The sequence below is a fragment of the Oncorhynchus nerka genome, linkage group LG25, assembly GCF_034236695.1.
Source record: "Oncorhynchus nerka isolate Pitt River linkage group LG25, Oner_Uvic_2.0, whole genome shotgun sequence".
Lineage (NCBI taxonomy): Eukaryota > Metazoa > Chordata > Actinopteri > Salmoniformes > Salmonidae > Oncorhynchus > Oncorhynchus nerka.
In genome coordinates, this window is record NC_088420.1 from 32266291 (window position 1) to 32291795 (window position 25505).

A 25505-nucleotide genomic window follows, 5' to 3' on the forward strand; every position below is an offset into this window, starting at 1 on the left:
ACCGCACCAGAACATCACAGAGTTTGATGGCCAGGATGGGTGTGGCTCCAACAGTTGGAACATGGTTGACGTGGACCTACCGCAAGACAAAGAGATAGACCCTGGTGTGCTGCTGTCCCCACTGAAGCCCTGGACCCAGTACGCCATCTTTGTCAAGGCCATCACCCTGGTGGTGGAGGACAAACACATCCCTGGAGCCAAGAGTGACGTGGTCTATATACGCACCAGCCCCTCAGGTAAGACACTGTACAGCTGCTGTACACAGACCAGACTACAGTACAGCTACTGTACACAGCAGCAGGTCGCCTCAGCCATGAACATGTTTTCACCCAAGATAAACTGAAACACTTCTTATCAGAACTTTCAATAAGGAAATGTATCACTCTTATTTTAAGCTTCATGAAAACAACACATTTAAAACTTTATACACTGAACAAAAATGTATATAAACACAACATGTCAAATAAACGCTCCCAGAAATATTCTATAATATGCACGAAAAGCTTATTTCTTTCAAATGTTGTGCACAATTTTGTTTATATCCCTGTTTGTGAACATTTCTTTGCCAAGATAATCCATCCAACTGACAGGTGTGGCATATCAAGAAGCTGATTAAACAGCATGATAATTACACAGGTGCACCTTGTGCTGTGGACAATAAAAGGACACTCTCAAATGTTCAGTTTTGTCACACAACACAATGTCACAGATGTCGCAAGTTTTGAAGGAGCACGCAATTGGCATGCTGACTGCAGGAATGTCCACCAGAGCTGTTGCCAATGAATTTAGTGTTCATTTCACTACCATAAGCCACCTCCAACGTCGTTTTTGAGAATTTGGCAGTGCATCCAACCGGCCTCACAACCACAGACCACGTGTAACCACGCCAGCTCAGGACCTCCACATCTGGCTTCTTCACCTGCGGGATCGCCTGAGACCAGTCACACGGACAGCTGATGAAACGGTGGGTTTGCACAACCAAAGAATTTCTGCACAAACGGTCAAAAACCATCTCTGGGAAGCTCTTCTGCGTGCTCATTGTCCTCACCAGGGTCTTGACTTGAATGCAGTTCAGCGTCGTAACTGACTTCAGTGGGCAAATTCTTCTTCTTTGATAGTCACTGGCACACTAGAGACGTGTGCTCTTCACCAATGAATCCCTGTTTACACTGTACTGGGTAGATGGCAGACAGCGTGTATGGCGTCGTGTGGGCGAGCGGTTTGCTGATTTCAATGTTGTGAACAGAGTGCCCCATGGTAGCGGTGGAGTTGTGTTATGGTATTGGTAGGTATAAGCTATGAACAACAAACACAATTGCATTTTATCGTTGGCAATTTGAATGCACAGAGATACCGTGACCAGATCCTGAGGCATTGTCTTGCCATTCATCCGCCGCCATCAACTTATGTTTCAGCATGATAATACACGCCACATTCCGCTAGCTGAAAATCTCCCAGATCTTCCATGGCCTGGATACTCACCAGACATGTCACCCATTGAGCATGTTTGGGATGCTCCCGATCGACGTGTACGACAGCGTGTTCCAGTTCCTGCCAATATCCAGCAACTTCGCACAGCAATTAAAGGAGTGGGACAACATTCCACAGGCCACAATCAACAGCCTGATCAACTTTATGTGAAGGAGATGCACTGCATGATGCAAATGGTGGTCACACCAGATACTGACTGGTTTTCTGAGCCACACCCATACCTTATTTTAAGGTAACCAACAGATGCATATCTGTATTCCCAGTCGTGTGAAATCCATAGATTAGGGCCTAATGATTTCATCTCAATTGACTGATTTCCTTATATGAACTGTAAGTCAGTAAAATCTTTGTAATTGTTGCATGTTGTGTTTATATTTTGGTTCAGTGTAGTAAACACCACTCACAGCATTTCAACATTTGTGTGTTTTTGTCACAGAGCCGTCTATGCCAATGGATACCCGGGCGTATTCCAACTCGTCCTCCAAGCTGGTGGTGAAATGGTCACCTCCCCTCAACCCTAACGGCAATCTCACTTTTTACCTGATCCGCTGGCAGCAGCAAGCTGAAGACAAGGAGCTGTACCAACACAACTACTGCTCCAAAGGTCAGCATTCCAACTCCTCCTCTTTCTCTTCCCTTGTCTACTTTTTATCTTTGTGCATTATGGAGTCCAAACTGTAGGTATCTCTCCTCTAGTATTATAATGCTCTGTACACTCTGGTGGAAATTCAACACCAGGGACACCTGAAGTAAGTCTTAAATGAATCACTCTTTATTATCAGCAAGCTGGAGAGGTTTACAACAAATTCTGCACAACGTACAGGTCTATCAGAAACTCCGCTGGATCATTCACAGCAGTTGTCTTATATACTGCTATACACAGACAAGTTATATATGCATGATTTAGCATTATTAATTCATCATTACTGGTGGCTCGCACATGTGACTGACCAATACCTCACAAGGCTTTCTCTCTCCAAGTTGAGACCTTAAAACTGAGATACCTTGGTTGTTCTCATAGCAATATTCTGGGTGTACTGCCAAGTTGCTTATCAGTGATAGTGAGGATTCCTCCATACACGATCAGTCAGTTACCTGCATTAACCCAGCTAATTAGTTATTAGAAAAGTAGCATTGATTTGATACACAAACATAATATTTCCCTCACAACACCACCTAATCCCTTTTCATTTTTGCTTTCTTTGGTGAATGCTGTCATTTGCTAACGGGTCCTGTTCCCCTCCAACTCTCAACAAAAGAGCTGAAGATCCCCATTAGAATCTCAGCCACGGGGTTGGCAGACATGGAGGACGACACCAAGCCCACCAAGCCTGACCTGTCTGGGGGGGACAAGGGCCCCTGCTGCCCCTGCCCCAAGACCAAGGAGGACCTGAAGGCAGAGATAGATGACGCATCCTACCGCAAAGTCTTTGAGAACTTCCTGCACAACTCCATCTTCACTCCCAGGTAGGTACCAGGCAGCAGGCAGTCTTTCTCTATGGTGAGAGATCATTCAACAGTGTGGTAGTAAAGCGCTGGCTATAACCTCCCCCATTTGATTACAGCTTTTGGACCAAACCCTTCTCTGAGACTTTGTCGATTATTATCAAAGAGCTGAGCTCACAGTCTGGGTCCTGTTTGCTTTAATAGCCCAGAGAGAGATCCAGGATCAGGAGGCAGTGAGGCTGTAATTACCCAGCCCTGAGACTGGGACTGACAGGATCTAAACATCATGAGGGTTTGGAGGGAGGGAGAGTGTAGGGCTGCTGGGCTGTAGCTGTGTCAGAGGACCCTGCCTGACTGGGAGAAACATGGGGAGCAGGAATTCAATGCCTGCTTACGGCACTTGTGGCTTTTCCATCGCCATGACGACGGCGGCGGCGGATATTAAGGCCTAGCAGGCTGTAATTTAGGCAGCACAAACAAACCCAGGGAGAGGGATCTGATTAATGAGTCTGAAGGGCCTGCGCTGCGCTCTGCTCGCTGGGCTGGCTGCACCCTTTCAGCCCGTTAGCCTTTTGTTTGCCAGAATGGGGAACGACATCTGTGTTGTGTTATAATTTTACCTTCTCATGGCTACGGATGCTTTACAGTTGCAAAGACTCCAACCCCTTCCCACACACACATTCACTCTATGTCATACACACACAGATGTACTCACTGTGTTTTGAAATTGATCATTTTTCAGGGTAAACTCAGGCCACTTGTTTCTCCATACCAGATGGCAGATCAGGCCCTGTGCGTGTCTGTGTGTGTGAGGTGAATGAGTGCATGAGCGATACTGCGTTTGTATACTCAGTGTATTCAGGGTACAGGTTTGAGTATTCACTGAATTAGTACCATTTCATCGCAAAACAAATTGAATGGAAAACAAATTCTAATGCACTTGTTAACCTCCATAGACTTCTCTGGTGCTTGATACATTCCAGTGTTTATATCTTGCCCTGACGCCAGTCTGCTTAGTACAGTATGCTCTTCATCACCTGCTGGACTGAGCTCATGCATTTATGTAATGTTATGATGCCCTTTTCTTTCGCCTCTGTGATGCTCTCTTTCACAGTATTTAAACAAACAATAAAACAAGACCACTATTCTGCCCTACCAAGCAAAAAGGCAGTAACTGCTCATATCGTGGAACTGAGAAAAATGGCTTTTATTAACCTTGGTTTCACAGTAACCGAGTGCAGTTACTGCTAACATGACCCCCATTTTCTCCAAAACACAATAGAGGCAGGATACTTGTCCACATGATTAAGCATGTATTTAATGTAGCAAAAATGACTAACTCATTTTCGTCCAAGTGAGCAGTTACTGCCTTTTTGCTTGGTAGGGCAGTATTGTTACTAATTGTTTTCTTTCACTCTCTTGTTGATTTGTTATAGTTGTCTAGGAAACCGAGGAGTGCCAGGTCTCTGGCCTGCCGCTAAGGACTATGCTTGTGTATGCACAGGTACTCCACCACAACAGAGCCAGCATTATCACAAAACACTCTAGGGAAGTGCCTCTGAATGAGTGCAATTTTTTTTCTCAGAAGTCCAGGGTTAACAGAGAAGGCGAAAGGGAGGGGGGAAACAGAAACAGAGAGAGAGGAAATGTTTTCCATTCTATCGCCCTCCTTGCTGCTCTCCCTCCTCCTTCCCTCACATGCTCTCTTTGTCCGTGGCATGGTTCGGAGTGACCTGCTGCCAGGAAATGTACAGAGAAGCCATCTGGAATTCAAATGAATGAGGAGAGAAAGGGAAGATCCCCTTAAAGCCAGACCAGTGAACACCATTCAGCAAGACAGACTGACTGGCTGGAGAAGTAGACGAGAGTAATCCGGGGACAGGGATGGGTGACAACCTTTCAGATTCACCGAGTGGACATCCGCTGATTGGGTTGTTGCAACCATGACATCACCTAACTCATGGTGTACTTCTCAATGTCCTTGTCCAAGGACACACAGAAGGACATTGAGAAGTACCGCGAAGGTTCCTGTGTTTATCATGTTGATGGCAGTCGGCACTGCCCTTACCATCTGGTTATCACCCTGTATGTCCTTCAGAGAGCACTCGCCATCACAGCTGTGCTTTCATATTGTATATGATCACTAAGTAGAAAAAAGTGTCCTTTCTCTGGCCTCTCTTTTCACTGGCATGAGAGGCTGCTATGTTCAGCTGCTGTGGTAAAAGAGTACTGCTAAATCACGCTGTTCTGGCTCCAGACAGAGAGTGCAGTCATGTCTCTCTTAGGATCCCTCGTACAGCGTAAAGGTGAGAAAGAGGGAGGTATTTTTTTAGGAGGGGAGCTGGGGAGGGAGTACACCAGCTGCAGTCAGCAGCGCCTGGTTAGAAGGTCACGCTTCAGTATCAGTCCTCTGTCTAAAGTTCATTTGAGGACAGGTCTGCTTTACTCTGCTCTGCTCTGCCTTGTAGCTCTCTGGCAACCCAGCCATCTGTCCCCTCTCCTGGGCAAATTGGCACAAGGGGGCGTCTACCCATCACCCCTCTCATTCATCTTAGGGCGACCCAGTCTTCAATGGCAGGCTGTCTCGTGCTCCCTTCCATGCACTTGTCTCTTATACAAGATGTTCATTAAAGCTCTGCCAGTCCTCAGTGCTGTTGTGTATTGTTAATCGTAACTGATCGTTTTGGAGTGCTGTGCACCGTGGACTTTGCTGGAGCAGTTAAAACGTTCAGGATGGAATGTTGACAGAGGTGTGCGATGGCTTCTGTTTTCTTCCCACAGATCTGTGTGCCTGTCTGTGCCTGTGTGTTTTTCCACTCACCGTAAATACTTTTTCCCAGTGGGTGCCCGGTCAGTCTCAAGGTCTTTTGTCACCTGCTCATATTAGTCATTTTTTTGTGTGGAATAGTTCTGAGAGAACATTGGCTTTGTACAGTATTTTTGAAGGTCTAGATGTTGGAATGTAAAATAAGCAGAAACCACATTCTCTTGTAGTCCTGAGTGAACCCTGCTGGCCTGTACTGTTAGGTGGAGTTAGAGAGAGATACTCAGGAGATCACAGTCCTTTCAGACACACTCATCCATCACAGTCACTTTTATTCACTAATGAATTTATCTCTCCTTAAAGACTCTTTACATATTTACTTTGTCTTGTTCATGTGTACTGTAAACACCCTATGAATCTAAATATGTTCTGGATTCATTGTTGTTTAAGCCAACATATACACAGCACATCCCACCACTGTCAGACAGTCCTGTATTTTCCTTACCTCAGTTGACTGCACTGTAGTCTGACTGCACAGGAGGCTGCTGAGGGGAGGACAGCTCATAATAATGGCTGGAATGGACAGATCGGAATGGTTTCAAACACATGGGAATCATGTGTTTGATTAGTTCGATACCATTCCATTTATTCTGTTTCAGCCACATTACTATGAGCTCGTCCTCCCCAATTAAGGTGCCACCAGCCGCCTGTGGCTGACTGTTGAATTCTTTCAGAGACCCAGAGAGAGCCAGTCCTTACACGTCTCCTAAAGGTGACTCTAGGTAAGGTCTGCTCCCCTCGGTATCGGCACAGCGCCCCGTGTGTTGTGGAGTCCCAGTGGCCCCACCTAGTAGTGTCTGGTGATCTGCTACTGCTACCACTGCCTGCATGTTGTCAGTGGCTCCAGCCAGGATCCACTTGCAGCCGGCCAGCTCTCCAGCTTCTGTGGCTCTCACCGTCATCCTCATCATTGTGTTTACAACCATCTCCATCACTCCATAAAAGAGGGCTGCAGTCCTGTTGCAGGTTCTCTTGTTTGCTCTTTTTTGACAGAATGTACCATTTGATTTCGTGTTTATTGCTTTATTTGTCTTATTTTAGTATCATGCAAAAAAATGCCTCTCTATGCTTCAAACAGGTGGTCATTATTCTCCCATAACTTTCCCTTGAAAAGTGCATTTGTCCTGGCTAACAGAGTAGACAGGCAGGGTGCTGACAGTGTGTGGATGTGTGCTCTCTCTGCACCTCTGTCCCACCTCTCTGACCTCATCACACCACACAGCTCCACAGGGAGCAGACCACTGCAGCTGGACAGACACACTGCAACAACAAATACAACCAGGCCACTTCAACATAATGTACTCTACTCTCAGTTAAGTTGTATCCCACTGGAAATGGTCATTTTACTGCTTGATAGTACTTATTACTACTTATTCCCATATTATATTCCTGTAGAAGACCCTGCCCTGTCCAGTGAGGTTGAAAGGGATGCCTTTGCTCAGTGTGACTCGTGTCAATGACATCATGTGGGCTCGGTATGAAGGCTACAGTATACTGTATGTACAGTATGGCGTTCCAGAGTATATTACTGCAGCGATTCTCAACTGGTGGGTTGCGCCCGGGAGGTTTTGGGTCGCAGAGTAAAAAAAATAAAACAGCAAGAAGTGTGTAGAAATGATAATGAACTTAATAATTTAATTTAATCTCAGATTTTTTCAATATAGAGCTATTAGCAGCACTATTTTGGTTGATTTTGTGCTCTCAAACCAACTTATTGTTTATTGACATTCTTCATCAAAACATGGGAATGATTTCATTATTGACAATGAAAGAGGTGGGAATGTTGTTCCCTTGTCATATAATTGCTACATTTACTATAAAATATAGCATTAAAAATAGTTTTCCATTTTTATATTTCGCAATATGAATATTAGGTCGCGACGGAGACAACCTCGTTCAATTTGGATCCCGAGGCAAAACCAGTTGAGAACCACTATATTACTGTATGGCTAGCTGACTTGATATTCCCCTCTCTCCTCTTTAACTGTGCCTCAGCTCCCTTCCAGAGAAGCTGAAAGCCCACACATCTTCTTCACTCCTTCTTCTCCTCAACCTTTGTCGCTTATCCTTTGCCACACATGTGCCTTTTCTGCTACAGTGAGTCAGTGGGTCTCTCTCTCTAGAATTTGTTTATGCAACCCCCTTTGTCCTTCAGGCCCCCAGACCGGCGGCGTAGGGATCTATTTGGGGTGGCTAACAGCACCTTGTCGCGGGGTGGCAACACCACAGGCCTGGAGGGTAATGGGACAGATGGAGAATCCCCCGAGAGGGAGTTCCCCTTCATGGAGGACCGGAGCAAGACAGAGTTTATAGAGATCCCCAACCTACAGCCCTTCACTGTCTACCGCATCGACATCCACGCCTGCAACCAGGAGGTCCTTCGCTGCAGCGCTGGAGCCTTCGTCTTCTCCAGGACCAAACCTGCAGGTGAGGCAGTCACACACACAGACACAGACAACACTAGACACAAATGCTTCAACAACAACACCTTGACCATGGCCATCTGCATAGCGTTATTGTTCCTTTTTGGAAATGCCTTATGTATAGGAAGCCATCTGATATTTAGTGTCTGTGTCTCTGCCCATCAGACAAAGCGGATGACATGCCAGGCACGGTGAATCAGGAGAGGGATGAGAAGGTGGAGGGGTCGGTGCTGCTGAGGTGGCCGGAGCCTGTCAACCCCAACGGTCTCATCCTAATGTATGAGATTAAGTTTCGCCAAGGCACCGAGGTGAGTCTGTATGGGCCAGGGCCCCTGGGAGTTCTGCAGGGCTTCAACCCCTCAACCCACTGTGGCCATCAGACATCAGGTTGACACTTTGTGTGTGTGTGTGTGTGTGTGTGTGTGTGTGTGTGTGTGTGTGTGTGTGTGTGTGTTTTCCAGCCTGAGAAACATGAGTGTGTGTCACGCCAGCACTACAGAGTGCACAAAGGAGCTCGTCTGACCAACCTAGGCTCTGGGAACTACTCTGCCCGCGTGCGCGCCACCTCCCTGGCAGGAAACGGGTCCTGGACTGAGCCAGTGTCCTTCTACGTAACCCCACGCACACGTATGGAGAACACGTGCTTTTCCTCATTAAAATGCCTTTTATATGGATGATTTTCATGCCCAGAAATTATATTTCTGTTAAATCCTCCTTTTCTCATTGGTCAAATTTGAATAGTTGTTCTGTTATCATCTTGTTGCAGGGGACTACGACATCACGTTCTATCTGGTCATCATCATCCCCATCATAGTGATAATTCTTATCGCCAGCCTCATTACTGCACTCTTTTTTATCAACAAAAAAAGGTAAGAGGAGCTGAATGATCACTATAACAAACAACTGTGTCTCTGTAACAAAATGTTTGACTAGTGCGATATTAATCAGTTTAATGATATAATAGTGCTATTGTGATCATTTTCCTGCATTAGTCAGTTCATAAGATTGTCGGCTTTTCTGCTGAATGAACGATCCCATTTATCTGTTGCCGAAGCTGCCTCCACTGGCTCACACAGATGTGTTTGTGTCCACAGGAACAGTGACAGGCTGGGGAATGGTGTCCTCTATGCTTCTGTCAACCCTGAGTACTTCAGTGCTGCTGAGAGTAAGAACCATCTGAACACCTACAGTGTCATTATAAATGCAAAATATCCGACTCTCCTCGGGTGATGGTGTTTTGTGTCCGTCTCTGACTGTCCTCTACTCCTGTGTTCAGTGTATGTTCCAGATGAGTGGGAGGTGGCCAGGGAAAAGATCACCATGCACAAGGAGTTGGGCCAGGGTTCCTTTGGCATGGTGTACGAGGGCCTCGCTAAGGGCGTGGTTAAAGACGACCCAGAGACGCGCGTGGCCATCAAGACGGTCAACGAGTCAGCCAGCATGAGGGAGAGGATAGAGTTCCTCAATGAGGCTTCCGTCATGAAGGAGTTCAACTGTCACCACGTGGTGAGAGAGACAAAACACCAGTTAACATCAGGGACATTGGCTCAGAAACACTAGCTTTGAGTGATGAGATTATTGCTTCAATTTCACAAGGTTCACAATTTCAAGGTTAGAAACAAAGGGCCCCAGGCAGAGACCGCTGCATAGGGTCGGAGACACCTGGCTGGCTGATGAGGTCAAAGCCAGGGCAAACTACCCAGGGCACAGGGAGCTGCAGTATAATTCCAGTATAACCTGAGGCCAGCTGTAACTGTGTGATCAAGACCTTTGTGCTCTATCACAGCCGAATCCTCATTAATTCAGATAAACGGAAATGTTAAGGATTTCCCCCTTGGAAAAACTCTGTTACAACCTTTTAGCATGTCTGGGTGATTAAAAGCCAAACACTTAATTATTAAGCTCATTTTGAATAATTTAGAGGCAAGGAGGAGTTTTTTTTTCTGCTTTCCTCAAAGCTCCACAGTCGTTTTAGTTAAAAGGAGCCAGAGTAGTTTCAAAAGCAAGAACATTCCACATCACTTCAGTCACTTAGTGAACATTAGCACTTAGATATCTGTTTCTTTTCCAAAAGTTTCAGAAGGAATACTACACCAATGAGAATTGTTTGTGCTCATCTACCCTGATACCCTCTCGGTGCTGTGTTGTGATTGGTGTAGGTGCGTCTGCTGGGCGTGGTCTCTCAGGGACAGCCCACCTTGGTGATAATGGAGCTCATGACCCGTGGAGACCTGAAGAGTCACCTGCGCTCACTCCGTAAAGAGGTATGTACATTACCCCTCCTGCTCTTTATAACATAGTCTCTCACAGAACTCAAGTCTGTGTGTCAGTGCATTAATCATCTATTAATACGGCACACACACACACCTCTGTCAGTTGGTCTCTCACATTGTGTGGTGTGCCCTGGCCATGGTTCAGTGCTGCAGACAGCAGGGAGAAGGAGGTTGGAGGGATAGACTGAATGGCCTGCTTGTGCTCACGTCTCTGCCTCTTTGCCACAGAACACGTCCAGCCAGGTTCTGCCCCCGCTGAAGAAGATGATCCAGATGGCAGGGGAGATTGCGGACGGCATGGCATACCTCAACGCCAACAAGTTCGTCCACAGAGACCTGGCTGCCAGGAACTGCATGGTGGCGGAGGACTTCACCGTCAAGATCGGGGGTGAGTGCCTTAAAATACAGTATTACTTCTACTTCCCCCTGTTTGTTTAATGCTAAACTCCCTCTGCTCTGCTGTACTCCAAAGTAAGTATTTTGAGATCACTGAGTGCTTGAGGGAGAGGAATAGCTTGCAGATGTAAATGGACAGAAGAGAAGGAGAGGTGAGGAATGGATTAGGCCTCATGAGCATCCACTCCCTCACATTAGTGGGATATTTAGTGGCCACTCAAAATTCTCTTCTCTTCTTCTCAGACTTTGGCATGACGCGAGACATCTACGAGACGGATTACTATCGGAAAGGAGGGAAGGGCCTTCTGCCAGTCCGCTGGATGTCCCCAGAGTCGCTGAAAGACGGAGTGTTCACCACAAACTCTGATGTCTGGTAAGAGCTCCTCGCCTCTGACTCATACACACACGCGCATACATAGACCTGCGCAGTACACTAGCTGTATGTGTGCTAGAATATTGCATGCTCTCTCCGGGACTAGCATGGGGAAAACAAGCCTATCACTTCACACACACAGTCCATGTCCTAAGGAAGTTAGGAATTCATCTGGATGCTATTATAGTTAGTAGGTACAGTACATTTTGGCAGTGAAAAGTAGTTCCTGTTTAGTCCAGTTCCTCTGTGCTTTCAGGAACATAGAGTGAGTTTAGAACAGCAGATCAACGCTCCTTCCAGTTCTCTCTCTGGAATGGGTTGCTTTAGAGAACTATAGCTGTTTCCTAGCTCCTTAGTTTTTGTTTCCCAATCGAAAGTGTCCCACGGGTCTGTCCCTACAAGCACACTTAAACTCCTCCAGATGTTTTCAAATGATGGTTTAGAGTGCCAACAGAAATTCACCTCCACGTCCCATTCCCTATCTTCGTCTTTGAAGTCACGCAGATGAAAACAAGCATTGTGGGAACTTATTCTGGGCTCCTATGAAATTACCAGTAGGTGTCTTTTCTTGTTTATCTAAAAAAAAAGTATCTTTCAACACACTCCTGTTTCAGCCAATTAGATACAAGTCAATGTAATAAAATGCTTTTTTAACCCTCATACTACCAACATCTTTTACATACATGGATTACCAACTGGGGTCATGTTGACCCGGAGAAGAAACTATTGGAAAAACAACAATCATAGCAAAATATCAACATATTTCTTATTAAAACATTATTAGTCATGTAAATAATGTGCATCTGAAATTTAACAAAATAGTCAAAACAGATTGTTATTCTAGCAATCATTTTAATATTCTGTAAAACAAAAATATATATATTTTCCCTTTACTGATATGCAGCTCTTTTTTAGAAGTACAATCCACATTTGTACTAAAAAGCTGATTTACCATAATTTGGTTGAAGTATAATTTAGTTATTAGAATTTTGAAGTAAATACTAATTTTGTCATATTTGGTCAAATCGACTCCCATTTAAGGGGTGGTACACCAAAATTTGAAGTATTCTTAATTTGATTCATCCATTGATCCTGAGAGACAATGAACAAAAATATGGCATAGTTTTATTTATTTATTTACCTCACAGATAGCATTTGCATCGCTGCTAGTGAAACAATGGGAGTGGTAAGGCCGTGGTAAGGCCTATGGCAGGGTGCTTCAAAAAGCATGCCCAAATCCTCAATGTCACGTTAAACCAAATGTTATAGCAACCAAAGTACCATAACAAGTTGCACATATAACATATAGTATAGGATTTCTGCTATTTATGTAACATTTCCTGGAGAATAACTATTATTCTGAGAATACACACCAATACAGCACTATGTGTACATTCGGAGGGTAGGTGATTCCTTTACTCTAGTTCTATCAAGTATTCATACCACTGACAGACTTTATATGAGTTGTTTTGACTGCAACTAAGCATATATGTAAGGTCATTTTGATTCTGTACACAGTCATACCTAATTATAAACAGTAATAACCATAGGTGAGTATATAAGGTGCTCCATCTCTGCAGGTGATATATTTATCTGGTCAAAATCACTAATACAGGTCACCCTTCACCCTCTGATGATATGTAGAACTTAATATTATGTCTCCAGACTATTCTGGATTCAAATACACTCTGAATCTACAGAGAAAAGTCTGAGTTCTGTAATTGCAGTTCTATCAAGTATTTATATGAGTTTTATATGCACAAAAAGAAGGTCATTCTCCTTTTGTGCACAGTCATTTGATACGTGATATAGAAAAGTACAAACTTAGTACATGGGGAGCTATATCTCTGCAGATGATCTGTCTGTCTGGTTACAATCGCTGATACAGGTCCCCATCCAAACCTCTGGTGGTAAGGATAACTTGTTCTTACGCCTCCAGAGAAACCTAGATTCAAATAAATGTCCTGTTCATCAAATTACTATAGGTGGAATTATGTGTGGGTTTTTGAAAGTCCATATTGATACAGGAACACTTAACAATGATTCATATTTATCGAGAACAAGCTGACTGACAAAGTCACGATGATGCTGTCTACACATAATGCACAAACAGGGCCGATGGAGAAATGTTGTTTTTCTTGTAATGCGCTCCAGCATTCAACACAGTTTTTTCCTACCTGGAAATTGAGACCCGACATACTATTCCTTGCAAAGACTGAGGGGACGTGTGAGGTGAGTTTTGCACTCTTTCATGGAGAAAGATTTGGGACCGGTATGTTCACAATCTATAAAGGGTGAAGGAGACGAGGAGTGGGGATGCCTCTGGTGTGTCCCCTACCGATTTTCAGACACCTGGATTGGCTCCGTGTTCACGGGAGACATCGTCAGACAGACACAGACACAAATATGGCAGAAACGGTATGTACTCGTCATGCAACCAAGTCCTTTTTATAGTCAGTGTGTGTGTTTGTGACCTTATGTTTAGCAGACATAGTTAGAACATGTGAAATCAGTTATTTTCTGGATGTGAGAAATTGTGAGTGGGAAATATTCCGTGCCTGTGTTATCATAATGAATAGCAGGCTAGTTCAAACATCAGAAAACAGACAGTGTGTTGTGTTATCTAGATTGAGATGTTGATGAAATCAGTTATTTGGGGTAAACATTTGAACTCAAAGGAGCCAATGGAGATGTTTTAAGATTGCTTACATTGTATTCTAATACATTCGCCATCTTCTTGTCGGTGTTGGAGGGAGTGGTGTTTTGGACAGTCCAGAGACGGAGCTGAGCCCTGAGGGCCCATCTACAGGTGGTTCATCATGCCTTCTCACCAACACCCAACCCACCGCCCAGGCGCACCCTTTTCTCTTCCCTGTACCTCCATCAACCTCTACCCCATCTCCCCGACACAGATCCAATGGCCGGAAGAGGAAGGCAACGGAGGATCCTTTGGACACTGACATTATGCAGCGGGTAGATGACTTAAAGAAACTGCAGCAGGAGTTACAGAAACAGCAGCGTTGTCCAGCAAAGGCTGTCTACAACGTCATGGTACCATGGATGGTCTATTCCTGCTGATCAGTCTCCCATTTGTCTCACCCCAAAAAATATGTTGTTGTGTTTTTTTTTCTTATTCATACGTTAAGGCCGTGGGTCATTTCCTAGATTTTTTTGGTGCATGTTTCTTTTACTTGCAGTGCTTTCGGAAGTGTTCAGACCCCTTTGCTTTTCCCACATTTTGTTATGTTACAGCCTTATTCTAAAATGGATTAAATAATCCCCCCCCCCATCAATCTACACACAATACCTCATAATGACAAAGCAAAAACAGGTTTTTATACATTTTTGCAAATGTGTTAAAAATAATGATATCACATTTACATAAGTATTCAGACCCTTTACTCAGTACTTTGTTTAAGCATCTTTAGAAGTGATTACAGCCTTGATTCTTCTTGCGTATGACGCTACAAGCTTGGCACACGTGTATTTGGGGAGATTCTCCCATTCTTCTCTGCAGATCCTCTCAAGCTCTGTCAGGTTGGATGGGGAGCGTCGCTGCACAGCTATTTTCAGGTCTCTCCAGAGATGTTTGATCGGGTTCAAGTCTGACCTCTGGCTGGGCCACTTAAGCACATTCAGAGACTTGTTTCCGAAGCCACTCCTACATTGTCCTGTTGGAAGGTGAACCTTCACCCCAGTCTAAGGTCCTGAGCGCTCTGGAGCAGGTTTTCATCAAGGATCTCTCTGTACTTTGCTCCGTTCATCTTTCCCTTGATCCTGACTAGTCTCCCAGTCCCTGCCACTGAAAAACATCCCCACAGCATGGTGCTGCCACCAGCATATCTTCACCATAGGGATGGTGCCAGGTTTCCTCCAGACGTGACGCTTGGCATTCAAAGAGTTCGATCTTAGTTTCATCAGACCAGAGAATCTTGTTTCTTATGGTCTGAGAGTCCTTTAGGTGCCTTATGGTAAACTCCAAGTGAGCTGTCATGTGCCTTTTTACTGAGGAGTGGCTTCCGTCTGGCCATTCCACCATAAAGGCCTGATTGGTAGAGTGCTGCATAGATGGTTGTCGTTCTGGAAAGTTCTCCCATCTCCACAGAGGAACTCTGGAGCTCTGTCAGAGTGACAATCCTGATTCCCCACTTTGGCCGGGCGGCCAGCTCTAGGAAGAGTCTTGGTGGTTCCAAACTTCATCCATTTAAGAATGATGGAGCCAACTGTGTTCTTGGGGACCTTCAATGCTGCAGAAATGTTTTTGTACTCTTCCCCAGATCTGTGCCTCGAGACAATCCTGTCTCGGCACTCTACGGACAATTCCTTCGACCTCATGGCTTGGTTTTTGCTCTGACATGCACTGTCAACTGTGGGACCTTATATAGACAGGTGTGTGCCTTTCCAAATAATTTCCAATCAATTGAATTTACCACTGGTGGACACCAATCAAGTTAAAGAAGCATCTCAAGGATGATCAATGGAAACAGGATGTTCCTGAACTCAATTTCAAGTCTCATAGCAAAGGTTCTGAATACTTATGTAAATAAGGTATTTCTGTTTTTTATTTTTAATACATGTGCAAAAATTTCTAAAAACCTGTTTTCGCTTTGTCATTGTGGGGTATTGTGTGTAGATTGATGAGGAAAAAATGAAATGTAATCAATTTTAGAATAAGGGTAAGGAATAAGGAAGGGGTCTGAATACTTTCTGATTGCACTGTATTTCCTCATTCACATGTTACAGATGTTTACTTTGTTTTTTTTCTTTCATCACACTTCACCTGTATATTGCATTGTTTTACATTGCACAATTTTCCTCTTGTGGTAGTAAATGCATATCTAAAAGGCTTACAAATGTATTTGTCTGGTTATTTGTACAGTTTTGAATCATTCACTCAGTAAACTTGCACTGCGTTGTACATGAGCTATGTAGATGAGGTTAATGTCTTGGGGGCGGGGGTCTGTCCTTGTTCTCCACATTTGGACACACCCATGTACAAAAGCAGGAAGGTCGCCATTGAAAGGCCACTACACAAGACCATGTACAAACTTGTGTTATGTAGATGAGGTTAATGTCTGGATGGCCTAGACCTTTTATCTCCAGCTGGATGGCCTTTCTCACCCATTTACCATAGTAGGAAAGTTCTCATTGAAAGGCCACTTTCCATAACACAAGGTTAGGTAAAACGAGAACAAGGACGACGTGATAGTACTCTTTATTGTGATTTGTAAAGTGTGAATAAGAAAACTCCTAAATCCAAACAGCAAAATCAAATTGTGTAGCTCACAACATGAAACAAACAGTCATCAACCAGAAGAAGAGAATGTATGTGTGCTTATGTTTTCCAAACCACACCAACATTTACTGTAGTGTAATAGCAGCATCTTGGAAAGACACTTGACCTGCTGGTGTGAGAAAGTACTCCTTGAGGTTGTTGAACATGTTTATAGCCATTCTGCTGACATGTTTCTTGGGTCCAGGAAGCTGGTGTCCCCTTTGCTGTGTGCTGCCACTCGGCAAAAACCAAATGGTCACAGACAGCCTTTCTGCAGCACTTACGGGCAAGCTGTGAGTTCTCTCGTGCGAGATGTGAGGGGCAAGCCACTGAAGCAAGTCGTCAAATCTGGCAACCGGCATGTCTTTCTTCGTCAATGTTGGACAAGAGATGTGCATTCTCCATCATTCCCTCTTGTAGTGTTCAGTGGACACATTTTCTCCGTCTTTGTGTTCTTCACCTCCTTAGTAATAGTAGCAGTTCAAGCTCTAGCAATTTCAATTAAATAAGAGTGTCATGTATACTCCCTCTCCGGCCTCACCTGTCACCATCGTCAAGCGCACCAGCGCCTCATGACACTCACCTGGACTCCATCACCTCCTTGATTATCTTCCCTACATCTGTCACTCCCCTTGGTTCTTTCCTCAGGTGTTATTGACTCTGTTTCGTGTGGTGTTTGTGTTTCGTGTTTATTGTTTTGTTTATTTATTAAAAACACACACCTGTACTTGCTTCCCGACTCTCAGTGCACTCGTTACAAAGAGACATGTTTGCTTCTGTGGCTAAAAAAGTGTGTCATAAAGCATAGAACACCAGACTAGCCTGACATGTAGCTAGCATTTGTAAACAGGCATATAACACCGGATCCGGAAGTTCAAAGGTCGTCGCTAGCTAGTCAAAAAGAGTTCCTCGGCCCCTCTTGCTTGGTAAGCTTCTCTGGCTCCCCAAGCCCCTAGTGGATTTACACTACACAAGGTGGACTTTCTCTCTGGGAGAAACGCAACGAAAACAGTCTGCTGCCCAAAAAATGACTCCACCCACGTGCATGCACGCACGTCGATCAACAGAGTGGAGCTTTTAGCCGCCTTTAGATCCCACAACAGTGGGGGAAATATGGCTTAAGAGAGCTAACAAATAATCATTGGCAATGATGAACTCGTAGTTATTTTGTGTCAAGCTTAGGTTTAAGTTTTGTTTTCTGTTGCAGTTCCTTATTGGTCTCTGAGTAGTATACAGGCTCATTGTATGGATAAAATATGGATAAGGCAAAATTACACATACATTTACATTTGTCCTTATTTGATTAATATATGTAGCATGAATTTATGAATAAACGTTTCTTCTGTTCTTTGCACAATTTGCTTCCCACTGTTAGAGAACAGTCCTACTCAACATTACACAATGCAGCACCATCCTTGGAAAGCGCTGCCAGAGGTTATTTACATGCCCTGCTGGGCCCTGTGTATGGATGGTTTTGCCTGTATTACACTGCATGGTCCTACTACAGTATGCTGCTGATGATGGAAGATGCCATTTCCATCGCTTTTCACTAGGCCTGGACAAGAGGAACACCTACAGTATGTGAAAATGCTGTTCATTGACTAGAGTTCAGCATTCAACACTATTCTTCCCTCCAAGGTCGACACCAAGCTCAGAGCCCTGGAATTGGAAACCACTGTCTGCAACTGGATCCTGGACTTCCTGACGGTGGTCTGCACAGGCTGTGTGGATTGGAAACAACACCTCCTCCACACTGACTCTTAACACAGGGGACCCCCAGGGGTGTGTCCTCAGCCCTCTGCTGTACTCCCTGTTCACCCACAACTGCATGGCTTTGCACGACTCCAACTCCATCAAGTTTTCTGGTAACACCAGAGTTGTAGGCCTGATAACCAACAATAACGAGTTTGCCTATAGGAAGGAGATAAGTGAACTGGCATTGTGCTGCCAGGACAACAACTTCTACCTCAACAACAGCAAAATAAAATATGTTGATTGTTGAATTCAGGAAGCAGAGGGAACATACCATGATCCACATCAATTGGACTGCAGTAGAGAGAGTCAGCCGTTTTAAGTTCCTCAGCGTCCACATCACCGAGGACTTGAGATGGACCAACAACACCACCACTCTTGTCAAGAGGGTGCAACAGATAACTAATGTTTAAATAAAACAATTAAAATAAGAACAGCGTGTCTACTTCCTAAGGGCGGCTAAAGAAATTCAGCATACTAGCCCTGGTCCTCTCCAAATACTACCACTGCACAATCGAGAGCGTCCTGACCGGTTGCATCACAGCCTGGTATGGCAATTGCTCGGTCTATGACCGCAAGGCCCTCCAGCGGGTGGTAAAGATGGCCCAGTACATCACTGGGACCATGCTCCCACCCATCCAGGACATCTACTTGAAGCTGTGCCCGAGGAAGGCCCGCAGCATCATCAAGGACCCCACACACCCCAGCCACACTTGAACTGGACTGACCACCTGCACTGACTCTCCGTACATTAGCTTAGCTCACATGCACTCACTCATGCAAACTCCCACACAGACACATACATGTGCTGCTACCAGACTTTTATTATTATTGCTAAATACTGCACAATTTAAACACTTTCCCCCCCATCCCCAAAATGGGTAAATATTGGACAATAAATTGTGCTTTCCTGTATTATACTTTACAAATATGTATATATTTTACTGAGCCATTTACTCTATGTTCGTATTCTTATCTTGTATTATTTGGTATTGTTGTTGCATTGTCAAGAAGGAGCCTGCAAGTAAGCATTTCACTGGACGGTGTATACCATGTCTATCCTATATATACAACTAATAAAACTTGACATTTTACATTTGTGTTGTTTCTAACATACCTGTCTCCTCTGTCTCCCCCTGCAGGTCATTTGGGGTGGTGCTGTGGGAGATTTCTACCTTGTCTGAGCAGCCGTATCAGGGCATGTCCAATGAGCAGGTGCTGCGTTTCGTCATGGAGGGAGGACTCCTGGACAAGCCTGACAACTGTCCTGACATGCTGTGAGTCCCCTGCTCTTTCTTTCAATGTCACTCTTGCTCTGGGACTGAGTCAGACGTAGGAGAATTTCAGTCTTAGCCACATCTTTCAATATGTGGTGTTTTTCCTATTGTCTGTTCCACTGTTAGGCTTATTCCTTAGGTGCATTTTCTGAATATATTGTCCTCTAGTACCAGCTCACTGTCATTGTTAAATAAAGGTTCAATTGAATAAAGGTTCCCTTGCTAAATCTGCCAATATTTCCCTTGCAGCAACTATTTAGAGTTGAGGGGACAAATGTGCATACTATATCATGAGAGCCATATGCCAGTGGGGAGCCAAGCGAAGGCCTGACTGGTGACATTTACATCACAGGTTAAATGGAGCACAGTGACATCATGGCCCACATGCTCAGCTGGTGTTACGGGAGCTCCCTCCTCAGCAGTAAGCTGAGGTCCATAGAAGGGATGCCACGGCCCGTGTGTGAAAGATGCCGCTCATTCCCCATTAGTGAGGGTTCTGTCATTTTTTAAATATATATTTCCCCCCCCCCTTTAACCAGGTAGGCCAGTTGAGAACAAGTTCTCATTTACAAGTTCTCATTTTCTCATCAACAACGGCTACCTGGCCAAGATAAAGCAAAGCAGTGCGACAAAAACAACAACACAGAGTTACACATAAACAAACGTACAGTCAATAACACAATAGAAAAATGTATAAACAGTGTGTGAAAATGTAGAAGAGTAGATAGGTAAGGCAATAAATAGGCCACAGTGAAGTAATTACAATTTAGCATTAACACTGGAGTGATAGATGTGCAGATGATGATGTCCAAGTAGAAATACTGGGGGGGGCAAAAGAGCAATATAGGGCTGAGGTAGTTGGATGGGCTATTTACAGATGGGCTGTGTACAGGTACATTGATCAGTAAGCTGCTCTGACAGCTGATGCTTAAAGTTAGAGAGGGAGATATGTTTCTCCAGCTTCAGTGATTTATGCAATTTGTTCCAGTCATTGGCAGCAGAGAACTGGAAGGAAAGGCAGCCAAAGGGAAGGTTGGCTTTGGGGATGACCAGTGAAATATACCTGCTGGAGCACGTGCTATGGGTGGGTGTTGCTATGGTGACCAGTGAGCTGAGATAAGGGGGGGCTTTACCTAGCAAAGACTTATAGATGACCTGGAGCCAGTGGGTTTGGCGACGAATATGTAGTGAGGGCCAGCCAACAAGAGCATATCGGTCGCAATGGTGGGTAGTATATGGGGCTTTGGTGACAAAACGGATGGCACTGTGATAGACTACATCCAGTTTGCCGAGTGGAGTGTTGGAGGCTATTTTGTAAAGGATCGGTAGGATCGTCAGTTTTACGAGGGTATGTTTGGCAGCATGAGTGAAGGAGGCTTTGTTGCGAAATAGGAAACCGATTCTAGATTTAATTTTAGATTGGTGATACTTAATGTGAGTCTGGAAGAAGAGTTTACAGTCTAACCAGACACCTAGGTATTTGTAGTTGTCCACATATTCTACGTCAGAACCGTCCAGAGTAGTGATGCTCGTCGGGCGGGAGGGTGCAGGCAGCAATCGGTTGAAGAGTATGCACTTAGTTTTACTAGCATTTAAAAGCAGTTGGAGGTCACAGTAGGAGTGTTTTATGGCATTGAAGCTTGTTTGGAGGTTTGTTAGCACCGTGTCCAAAGAAGGGACAGAGGTATACAGAATGGTGTCGTCTGCGTAGAGGTGTATCAGAGAATCACCAGCAGCAAGAGCGACATTATTGATATATACAGAGAAAAGAGTCAGTAGGGGTGGCCAGCCATGGAAAAATGCTTATTGAAATGATCAATTATTGTGGATTTATCGGTGTTGACAGTGTTTCCTAGCCTCAGTGCAGTGGGCAACTGGGAGGAGGTGCTCTTATTCTCCATGGACTTTACAGTGTCCCAAAAGTTTTTGGAATTAGTGCTACAGGATGCAAATTTCTGTTTTAAAAGTTGCATAACGCTATTCAATGGTAATGCAGAACGCCACAGGATGTTTTTGTGCTGGTCAAGGGCAGTCCAGTCTGGGGTAAACCATGGGCTATATCTGTTCTTAGAGAGATACTGTCTATCTGTCTGTCTGTCGATCTTGGTCTTGGTCTTGTCTGGAAAAGTGGACTGGAACAGCCTCCCTAGCTGTCAGGCAGCTCTGCTGTGTACATGCATTTCTCCTCTCTGCCTCTCATCTCAATGCGAAGGCATTCCCTCTTTACCTCACCTTCCAGAGAGGGGAGAGAGGGGCTGGTGTTATGCAGACACAAACCTTGGGTTTCTATGGCAGCCTCAGAGTGGTGTCCTGATTGCGAGAGTGTGTGAATTGTGTTAGGCAGGGGAGGGAGAGTGTGAGGTGGGGGAGGGTTTGTACTGGAAAGGTTGCCGCTGCTGGTAACTTCTCCTGTAGTGAGTTAGTGGAGAGTTACAGTACGGAGACCTGCAGAGCCAGGAGCCAACAAGGGCTGTAGAACAATGCTGTAGTCAGGCTGAAGAAAGAGGGGGATTGAGAGAGAAGACAACGAGAGAGAAGAGAAGAAGACATCGATAACATCATTTTAAAAAGTATGAGTCATATTTGAAAAGTGTTCCCATCTTTACCATATACAGTTGAAGTTGGAAGTTTACATATACTTTGGTTGGAGTCATTAAAACTTGTTTTTCAACCACTCCACAAATTTCTTGTTAACAAAATATAGTTTTTCTACTTTGTGCATGACATAAGTAATTTTTCCAACAAGTGTTTACAGACAGATTATTTCACATATAATTCAATGTATCACAATTACAATTGGGTCAGAAGTTTACATACACAAAGTTGACTATGCCTTTAAACTGCTTGCAAAATTCCTAGAAACGATGTCATGGCTTTAGAAGCTTCTGAAAGGCTAATTGACCCCATTTGAGTCAATTGAAGGTGTACCTGTTGATGTATTTCATGGCCTACTTTCAAACTAAGTGCCCCTGTCACAGTTGTTGAAGGATGAGACCCAAGGTGTAGCGTGGTTAGCGTACATTTGACTTTATTTAAGAAATGACGGCGCCAAAATAATAAACAATACAAAACAAACCATGAAGCTTAAGGCTATGTGCCATCAAACAAAGTTAACTTCCCACAAGCACAGGTGGGAAAAAGGGTACCTAAGTATGGTTCCCAATCAGAGACAACTATAGACAGCTGCCCCTGATTGAGAACCATACCCTGCCAAAACATAGAAATAGAAAATCATAGAAAAATAAAACATAGAATGCCCACCCCAACTCACGCCCTGACCAAACCAAAATAGAGACATAAAAATGATCTCTAAGGTCAGAGCGTGACAGCCCCTTTGCTTGACATCATGGGAAAATCAAAAGAAGTCAGCCAAAACCTCAGAAAAAAATGTGTAGACCTCCACAAGTCTGGTTCATCCTTGGAAGCAATTTCCAAACGCCTGAAGGTACCACGTTCATCTGAACAAACAATAGTACGCAAGTATAAACACCATGGGACCATGCAGCCGTCATACCGCTCAGGAAGGAGATGCGTTCTGTCTCCTAGAGATGAACGCACTTTGGTGCGAAAAGTGCAAATCAATCCCAGAACATCAGCAAAGGACCTTGTGAAGATGCTGGAGGAAACCGGTAAAAAAAAGTATCTATATCCACAGTAAAACGAGTCCTATATCGATATAACCTGAAAGGCCGCTCAGCAAGGAAGAAGCCACTGCTCCAAAACTGGCATAAAAAAGCCAGACTACGGTTTGCAACTGCACATGGGGACAAAGAATGTACTTTTTGGAGAAATGTACTCTGGTCTGATGAAACAAAAATAGAACTGTTTGGCCATAATGACCATTGTTATGTTTGGAAGAAAAAGGGGGAGGCTTGCAAGCCGAAGAACACCATCCCAACCGTAAAGCACGGGGGTGGCAGCATCATTTTGTGGGGGTGCTTTGCTGCAGGAGGTACTGGTGCACTTCACAAAATAGATTGCGTCATGAGGGAGGAAAATTCTGTGGATACTATGAAGCAACATCTCAAGTTAAAGCTTGGTCACAAATTGGTCTTCCAAATGGACAATGACCCCAAGCATACTTCCAAAGTTGTGGGAAAATGGCTTAAGGACAACAAAGTCAAGATATTGGAGTGGCCATCACAAAGCCCTGACCTCAATCCTACAGAAAATTTGTGGGCAGAACTGAAAAAGCGTGTGCGAGCAAGGAGGCCTACAAACCTGACTCAGTTACTCCAGCTCTGTCAGGAGGAATGGGCCAAAATTCACCCAACTTATTGTGGGAATCTTGTGGAAGGCTACCCAAACCGTTTGACCCAAGTAAAAAAAAAAAAGTAAAGTTAATTCTATCAAATACTGAGTGTATGTAAACTTCTGACCCACTGGGAATGTGATGAAAGAAATGAAAGCTGAAATAAATCATTCTCTCTACTATTATTCTGACATTTCACATTCTTAAAATAAAATGGTGATCTGAACTGACTTAAGACAGGGATGTTACTAGGATTAAATGTCAGGAATTGTGAAAAACTGAGTTTAAATGTATTTGGCAAAGGTGTATGTAAATTTCCGACTTCAACTGTATGGGTATCAAATCAGTCAAAAAAAAAAAACTTAACCAACAATGGAAAAGAAAGATAAGAGTTAAGAAAGATATTTACTAGATAAACTAAAGTTAATAAAATAAATGAGCAACAATAAAATAACAATAACGAGGCTTTATACAGGTTAGTCGAGGTAATTGAGGTAATATGTACATGTAGGTAGGGGTAAAGTGACTGTGCATAGATAATAAACAGCGTGTAACAGCAGCGTAAATCAGAATTATTATGGGGATGAGTGAAAATGTAAATACACATATACTATACTGAACAAAACTGTTGGTCCCATGTTTCCTGAGCTGAAATCAAAGATCCCCGAAATTTTCCATACACACAAAAAGCTTATTTCTCTCTAATTTTGTGCACTAATTTGTTTACAATCCATGTTGGTGATCATTTATCCTTAGCAAAGATAATTATTCCACCTGACAGGTGTGGCATATCAAGAAGCTGATTCAAAGACACGATCATTACACAGGTGCACCTTGTTCTGGGGACAATTAAAGGCCACTCTAAAATGTGTTTTGTTATACAACACAATGATTCAAGTTTTGAAGCGTGATTGGCATGCTGATCATTAATTCATAATCATAATTTCTCTACCATAAGCTGCCTCCAACATCTTTTTAAAGAATTTTGCAACCACAGACCACATGTAACCATGCCAGCTCAGGAGCTCCACATCTGGCTTCTTTACCTTAGACCAGTCACCCGGATAGCTGATGAAATTGTGGGTTTGCACAACCAAAGAATTGTCAGAAACCTACTCAGGGAAGCTCATCTGCGTGCTTGTCATCCTCAACAGGGTTTTGACCTGACTGAAGTTCGATGTCGTAACCGATTTCAGTGGGCAAATGCTCACCTTCGATGGCCACTGGCACGCTGGAGAAGTGTACTCTTCACGGATGAATACCGCTTTCCACTCTACCAAGCAGATGGCAGACAGCATGTATGGTGTCGTGTTAGCGAGAGGTTTGCTGATGTCAACGTTGTGAACAGAGTGCCCCATGGTGGCGATGGGGTTATTGTATGGGCAGACATAAGCTACGGACAGCGAACACAATTACATTTTATCTATGGCAATTTGAATGCAATTCATCCACCGCCATTGCCTCATGTTTCAGCATGATAATGCACAGCCCCATGTCGCAAGGATCTGTACACAAATCCTGGAACCTGAAAATGTCCCAGTTCTTCCATGGCCTGTATATTCACCAGACATGTCACCCATTGAGATCGTTTGGGATTCTCTGGATCAATGTGTACGACAGCATGTTCCACTTCCCGCCAATATCCAGCAACTTCGCACAGCCATTGAAAAGGACTGGAACAACATTCCACAGGCCACAATCAACAGCCTGATCAACTTTATGC

At 44.1% G+C, this 25505-nt stretch overlaps 1 protein-coding gene across 1 annotated transcript in view; it reads left to right on the plus strand.

Annotated features, from left to right (window-relative positions):
* Positions 1-25505, plus strand: part of LOC115109402 (insulin-like growth factor 1 receptor) — a 163898-nt gene that overhangs the window by 128875 nt on the left and 9518 nt on the right. Inside the window, exons 8-20 of the mRNA XM_029634246.2 lie at positions 1-236; positions 1928-2095; positions 2751-2958; positions 7917-8188; positions 8350-8492; positions 8646-8811; positions 8951-9053; positions 9279-9349; positions 9461-9690; positions 10344-10448; positions 10686-10845; positions 11097-11226; positions 19396-19530. Coding sequence (XP_029490106.2) covers positions 1-236; positions 1928-2095; positions 2751-2958; positions 7917-8188; positions 8350-8492; positions 8646-8811; positions 8951-9053; positions 9279-9349; positions 9461-9690; positions 10344-10448; positions 10686-10845; positions 11097-11226; positions 19396-19530 — 2127 coding nt within the window. The remainder of the gene's footprint in view (positions 237-1927; positions 2096-2750; positions 2959-7916; positions 8189-8349; positions 8493-8645; positions 8812-8950; positions 9054-9278; positions 9350-9460; positions 9691-10343; positions 10449-10685; positions 10846-11096; positions 11227-19395; positions 19531-25505) is intronic.